Consider the following 7,275-nt stretch of genomic DNA (forward strand, 5'->3'; position numbering starts at 1 on the left):
TGCACAGAATCACAGACATATACTCAGATTAAACATTTGTGACCGAAAATAAAACTACTATATCTGACTAATGTCCAAGGAACAAACTTCAGGTTTTGTTCAAGATATTACCTTATTCAAGGAAAGACATTTAGAGTTAGAGAAGTGTTTTTACACAAAAAACTTAGGTAAATTGCTTTGTTTCTTTCAGAACACCGTCGTCAGTGATTGGAACCAGATTAATTTCTGAAACCCTAACCAGCCTTTACAATATCGCTGAGCACCTACACTGTTGGACCCGACTGTGTAATAGGACAAAATCAGGTGTCTCTTAGTTTTTTCTCATGGAAATCATGTGATCGCGTGGAAGGTTAACCAAGAAGCTGGGTGGCATCTATCACCTTTTACCACTTTGTGATGTCATTCACTGCAGAGTAATTACAGAGCTATACTTTAACTTCGGATCACTATGAGCTCTTCAAGCTTCCCAGTTACTCCATCTGTGTCTGAACAGAGGCACGTTTTAGGAAGATGTAAAGATATTTAGGAAGAGACATAGTTGTTCTAACAGACTTCGGGTATCAACTCACAGAACAACATTTTGTAACACATACTGAACTTAGGTAACCAGGTAAGAGAGGATGAAAAGAATTTAGATGCCACCTAAGTAAGACCTAAAGGCTGAGCGTCGAAGAATTGATGCTTTTGAACTGTGGTGTTGAAGAAGACTCTTAAGAGTCCCTTGGGCTGCAAGGAGATCAAACCAGTCATTCCTAAAGGAAATCAACCCTGAATATACATTAGAAGGACTAATGCTGAAGCTGAAACTCCAATACTTTGGCCACCTGATGCGAAGAACTGACTCCTTGGAAAAGACTCTGATGCTGGGAAAGATTGAGGGCAGGAGGAGAAGGGGGAGACAGAGGATGAGATGGTTGGATGGTGCCACTGACTCAGTGGACGTGAGTTTGAGCAGATTTAAGGAGATGGTGAAGGACAGGGACGTCTGGTGTGCTGCAGTCCATGGGGTCTCAAAGAGTTGGACACAACTGAGCGACTGAACAGTAGCACCAAGCAAGACTGGAGCCGCCAGGCGTCTGGGATTGTTTCTCACAGCTCCAGAGTTCTGAAACAAGCCCTTCTTCCTCAAACCCATTTTCTATTTGTTGCTAGAGATATTTGATCATCTCAGTCTTAATCTGAACAGCATCTCATTTGGGGGAAATAGTTCTGGTTCTCCATTCCACACCAGTTATTTCCTATCTAGAAGTCTCTATCCAATAAAAACACCCTTTAAAAATGAAGGCAAATTCACAAAAAGCACAGAAAAAGAAATGATCAGTATATTCAAATTTGAAAATATCTATTCAATACAAATGAAGGCAGTAATGAAAACGGAGTTCCATTTAGCAGAATGGATGACAAAAAGGATCTGACTATTAATATATTGCCTCCTACAACAGATACAGTTGAGAATCAAAGACACAAATAGTACTGCAAAAAAATATATATATGTTTCATTTATCTGAAATTCAAGCTTAACTGAACAACCTGGGCTTTTTGGCTTTGTTTTGTTTTTCTAAGTCTGGCAACCTTAGCAATTTGGTCACAGAAAATCACTAACACCATGTAAATTCTTCTAGACGTCACTCTCTTTCGTATGGGATGTAAGACCTTTTTTCTCTCACCCTCTACTTTCCAAAAGAGGGCATCAAAGAACTCAATTTGCCTGTATGATGAGTTTCTATTTAAGACATCTTTATGACTGTATTTAACCTGTAAGTAAGTGTGCTTTGGCTAAATGTCTAACTTACAGTACTTATAATCATTTAATATTCAGTAAAAACATTTTTAAAGTGTATATTTTCTTAAAAAAACATACATAGGATGAAAGTATAATGATGGAGAAAGATATACCAGGCAAACAGCAACCAGAAGACAGGTGCAGAGGTTGTACCAACACCAGACAAAATTAACTTTAAGATAAAAATTATTTAGAGACATTGCACATTTTACAATGATGAAAGGGTCAATCTGTCAAGATCAACCAGTTATAGACAAAAGTCCGTCTAGCAGCCAGTTCCTAGAGACCATCTAAACCTTAAGGATTATGAAAGCTGAAAGCAATGTGATTTTTAAAAAAAGAGGCAGAAAGAACAATAGTATGAAATCTCTCATCAAAAGCATTACTAAAGGTACGGGACATTTCAGAATGATGCATGATGGAGCTTCATCCTCCCAGAGGAGATAATTCTTAATTTAAACCCACAGTATGGCCTCAAAATAGAGGAAGCAAAAACCTACAGAGCTAAAAACAAAAGAGAAAAAAATCCTAAATGCATGATTACAGCTTACCTGTCCAAGTAACCAAGAATCAGCAGAAAATGTTACCAGGATTCTAGTTAGGAATTTGAATCTTATGGACCTATACAGATAGAACACTCTGCCCAGCAGCTGTGGAACACACGTTCTTTTCAAACACACAGGACAGGTTAGTACAGAGTTAACCACATCTGATCATAAAAAGCAAGCCCTGACTCATTTCAAAAACAAAACTGCTCAAATGTCCATCCAGAATGAATAGTGTGTATCTGTGTATAAAACTGTGGTTAATTCAAAGAAATCCTTAAGCAGTGAGAAGGAACTTGGATGGGTCCACCCATCCTATCCATGCTGTGAATCTCACAACCGTGAAAGCAGAACTCAGTCACAAGTGTAGGCAGCTTAATAAAGGCAGACAAAACCATAGTGGTGAGAGATGCAAGCTTAGGCAGGAGAACTCTGAAGCCTCTCAGGCTATCAGAGAAGCCACGCTCTCGTGGTTTACGTGGTGAGTGGAGACAGTGATGAGAAGACGCGTGAGGAGAACTTTCGGAAATGCTGCTGATGGCTTGGGTGGTATATCAGTTCTCTAACCAAACGCCACACCCTTAAACAAGAGAAATGTCTTTCCTCACAGTTCCAAAGGCCGGGAGTCCAAGATCAAGGCGTGGGCAGGGCGGCCTCCCGGGACCTCTCTCCTAGGCTCCAGCTGCTTCCTCGGGGTTGTTCCCTGAGTACCTGCTCCCCTGGCTCCTCTGAGTCCTAGTCTCTTCTTATAAGGACACGGGTGGGAGTGGGTTAGGACTCACTCTAACAGCCTCATTTTAACTTCATCCTCTTTTTCAAGGCCTGTCTGAAAACGGCCCCATTCCAGGGGAGCTAGGGGTTAGGATTTGAACCTGTGAATTTAGGAGAGCACAGTTCAGTCCCTGACAGGTGAAATCACAAGGCTGGTCCGTCCCGATAAGTTGGGTCGTGCATCTCGTTTCGTTCTTTCTCTATGAGTGTGCCTGACTTTAACATAGAGAAGGAAAACGAATGCAGCTTCACAACATTTGCCGCATCATGATTCTCCTTTAGGGCCTGGCCGCTGTCCTTGGCACAGCTATGGGCTCCTAAGTCCTTGAGCTGGGCACAATAAACTCCATTTGTCATTCCTTCTAGATGCTCATGGATTTAGATGAAGACTTAGTGTTGGGAATGACAACCTCAAACATGTTGACGTTCACCCGCATTAAAGAAGGATCCCAGGTGAACTGTGAGGCTGGCTTTTGGTGACTCAGAAAGTCTTTAGCCCAGTTAGTTCTTACCTACCTGAAAGACCGATCAACAATAGTTATCACATCGCCATGTTTTAGCTGTACAGGTTTATCAAAAGTAGATCCGTTTATTTGTGTTGGATTTGTGGAACTGAAATTAAACAATACTGCCTATAAATAGAAAACACAGGAAAACATGTAACTAATAAATGGATACAAAGTGAAAAGTTTTTAAAAATAGACTTCCAAAAACCCACTCACCTCCTGCTCACTGATTTCAATTTTGCAGTGTTGTTTAGACACTACAGGAAGCTGAATACGAATGTCACACTCGATACTCCTTAATTTAAAAGAATAAAGATTTTTTAGGTTGTTGTGATTAAAAAAAATTTACATTACTGACTCAAAATAAAACAGCGTTTGACTCTCTGTTTGATCTGTAAATGCAATGACATAAAGGAAAAACAAACGGAGCAATGTAAATGGTCTTTGCATTTTGCTGACCATTTTTACAAGCACTGTAGAAGCAACTACTTTAAATCACTAAAACTCCATGGTGCTCTGCGTACAATTAAATGAGCTCCTCAGGTCTGTCAGTTGCCTGGCACGCAGCAAATGCTCACAACTTGTGAGCTTCTGATTGTTTTAAAACTGTACTATTAACTGACAAAGTCACAAGTCTCCTCTCACTACAGACCCTAAACACAAGCAACAACAACCAACCGTCTAGATGCAACCTGTCTCTTCACAGGAAGCTGATGTCAGCAGCAAGCACACAAGAGAGAATTCCCCAGACCACAGAGAAACTGGTCGAAGATGCCCTTAGCAAGGCTCCCTGGGCCTCCGGTGCTCCTGGTACCATCATGGGTTTAACAGGTTTGAACAGACCGTGACTCCTCTGTTCTCAACAGGAACCTCTGGAGCCTTAGAGTAGCCCTTTGTTCCCGTGTCACACAATCAAACACTACAAATGGGTTTCTAGATTAAACAATCTTACATAAAAAGACACTTAATCACTACAGTATGAAAGAATGAGTGCCATTTGATACCAAAATTTTTTTTTGTCTTTTCCTTTCGAAGAGAGTGGAAGTTATGGAAAGTGAACAGCTACTCTAAGTCAATGAAAAGATTTTGATTTTGAGGCATGAGAGAAAGACTATCTCGTTAGAAACGAGACTGTTTGGCAGGAGACTGCCAGTGAGAATGGCTACAGAGCAGTGATTCTCCACCTCGGCACCACTGACATCCCAGCCAGACAGTTCTTTGTAGGGGGAGCTGTCCTGTACGTTGTAGGATTGGCAGCAAAGCTGACCTCTGCTCCCTGACGTCAGTGATGTGGGGCTCCCACATCGTGACATGAAAAAATGTCTCCAGACTTTGCCAGGTATCTCCTGGGGGTCATATGGCTCTCAGCTGACAGCCATTGCTACATACTGACTCCAAACCCAATTCTCCAGCAGATGTTTCAACAGGACAATTGTTGGTGTGCCAGACAGTAACCACCTCTCATACACCAGACCCCAGCTACATAATTATTAACAAGATAGTTTCTGCTCTCAGGACCTTAGGAGTGAAACGGACAAACTGCAGCCTCATCACCACGTGCGGGTTAGGAAAGAAAAGAGCAGTGCTCAGTGAAGGCTTCTTCTCAGGGGAACATGAATCGCTCATGTAGGAGGGTAGAGAGAAAATTCCAGAGACAGAAGTGCCAACTGGCTGACAGCACCAAGGTGAGCCAGAGTTAGGCCTGTGGTGAAACATGGGTGCAGGGCGACTGGTAGGAGGATGGAGTGTGGGTGGGGGCGTCAGGGTTCCACCACACGGGGCTCTACAGGGAGGGTAACTTACCCATCACTTTTAGAGAACGAGAGCGGGCTGTGATTAACGGTTCCTGTTTATACACGGGCCACTGCCACCAACAACACAGGAAGGCAACCAAAGAAAAGTTCTCAAAACACAACCGGAAAGACTCTTCTTCCCATTCCCACTTTTTTTCCAAAAAGACCCAACAAGCCAACACAGATCCCTTCCTTATTTGTTCAATAGTAACCCCCAGCAGCCAAGGAATGCTCAGCTCAGAGAGATTTCAGATGAACACAGTGGCCTTCGAAAGCCTGCCTGAAGTCAAGCAGGATTTGAGAATCCTTTACATTTTTCTCCAATTATAGAGTTTTATCAAACCAATTTTTAAATCTTTGATTTAGAAAACAACAATTATATAAACATCATCCTCAAAATTCTATTTCATATAAAACAGCTAGTCACATTGACAGTACATAGGCAATCCTGTGCAAACCCAAGGGCTCCACTTCTCCTGGAGCTGTGCGTCCCATCTGTCAACCTGTGATTAATAACACTGAGGGGTTTTTAAAGCCAAATTGTCTAAATTGTCCAGGCAAGGGCAGGGCTCACCTTCCAAACAAGCAGGTGCTGAGGCTCAGCGGAAAGTGAGGGCCATCCACCCCGCTCCTTTTGATGGTAACCAGGCGTCTTGTAGGACCCATTTTCTAAACAAAAATTTGAGTATAATCCCCGGACGGGAAGGTCAGGCATCAAAAGGTTTGCTGAAGCGGACTTACAGGTCACTGAACGAAATGACAAAAATAAAACACACGGGGAGCCGGAGGTTACCCTAAAGCAAAGAGCTAAGAAGGCACTTGTAAGTGACCAACTGGGGTCGCTTCACCAATGCCTCGGCCGCCCCGACCCACACTTTATACTGACGGCTGTGGAAGCCCCAGGCTGGTCCCAGGCTGTCCCCCCGCAACTCGGCGCCCCCCTCACAAACCTGCGGCCAGGACGGCGCCCACCAGGGTCGCGGCTCCCGGGGGCTTCCCGCCGAGACCCCACGCGAGCACTGAGAACGAGCAGGGCCCAGCCCAGGGCGCCGGTGCCCGCAGAGTCCCCCACCGGGGCCCCGCCAGCTGCCCCTGCCCCCGCCCCCTGAAGGGCCCCGGCCGCGGCTTACCAGGGACGAGACTCCCGCGCCGACACCAGGGGAATCGATCCACCACCCCGCGGCGCGCACCTCGCGTCGGCCCCGGGAGGAGCAGGGGACACGTCCACCTGCGTCCGCCTCCCGGCCCGCGCCGCAGGGACCGACCGGGCCTCAGCCCGCAGACTCGCGCCCACCTCCGCCGCGGCCGCGGTCCCCGCTCCACCCCCCGCCCTCGCCCCTCGTCCTCGCCGGCGGCCGGATGGCCCAGCCCAGCCACGTCCGGGAGGCGCCCAGCGTTAGCGGCTCGGGCGCGAAAAGCCGCCGCGGCGCCCTCTCGATTCAAATGATAACATCGATTCAAATTTGGCGCTAAGCGCAGCGATTGGGCGCAGCGGCGTAGAGACAGACCAATGGGAGTGGAGGGGCGGGCAAGGGAAGCGGGTTAGGGCTGCGCGGAGCGGGGCGACCTCCCGGCGTAGACACAGACCAATGAGAATTGAGGGGCGGGGCAAGGGGAGCGCGGTTAGGTCTGCCCGGGACGGGCGGGCTCCCCGTAGAGATAGGCCAATGGGAACAGAGGGGCGGGGCAAGGCGGTAGGGCTGCGCGGGGCGGGGCGGCCTCCCGGCGTAGACACAAACCAATGGGAATGGAGGGGCGGGGATGGGGCAGGGTTAGCGCTGCGCGGGGCGGGGCGGGCTCCGCGGGGGCGGGCTCCCCGCGGCCGGGCATTTGCGGAAGGCGCGCTCATTGAGGGTCCTCCACCCTTACAGCGCAGA

General features: G+C 46.7%; 1 protein-coding gene across 3 annotated transcripts in view; it reads right to left on the reverse strand.

Annotated features, from left to right (window-relative positions):
- Nucleotides 1-6,838, reverse strand: part of MKI67 (marker of proliferation Ki-67) — a 30,408-nt gene extending 23,570 nt beyond the window's left edge. The window contains exons 1-4 of one of the 3 annotated variants that reach the window (XM_086377860.1): nt 6,529-6,838; nt 5,973-6,145; nt 3,822-3,900; nt 3,616-3,731 (exon numbers count right to left, since the gene is read on the reverse strand). In XM_086377860.1, coding sequence (XP_086233986.1) covers nt 3,616-3,731; nt 3,822-3,900; nt 5,973-6,064 — 287 coding nt within the window. In that variant the 5' untranslated portion in view covers nt 6,065-6,145; nt 6,529-6,838. Of the gene's footprint in view, nt 1-3,615; nt 3,732-3,821; nt 3,901-5,408; nt 5,470-5,972; nt 6,146-6,528 lie in introns of those variants that run through there. The other 2 variants (XM_086377861.1, XM_086377862.1) reach the window with 2 other exon arrangements.
- Between the last annotated feature and the right edge of the window lie 437 nt (nt 6,839-7,275).

The sequence above is a fragment of the Bos grunniens genome, chromosome 26 (genome assembly GCF_055505025.1).
Source record: "Bos grunniens cultivar Pamir isolate PY7600 chromosome 26, Bosgru_T2T1.0, whole genome shotgun sequence".
Classification (NCBI taxonomy): Eukaryota; Metazoa; Chordata; class Mammalia; order Artiodactyla; family Bovidae; genus Bos; species Bos grunniens.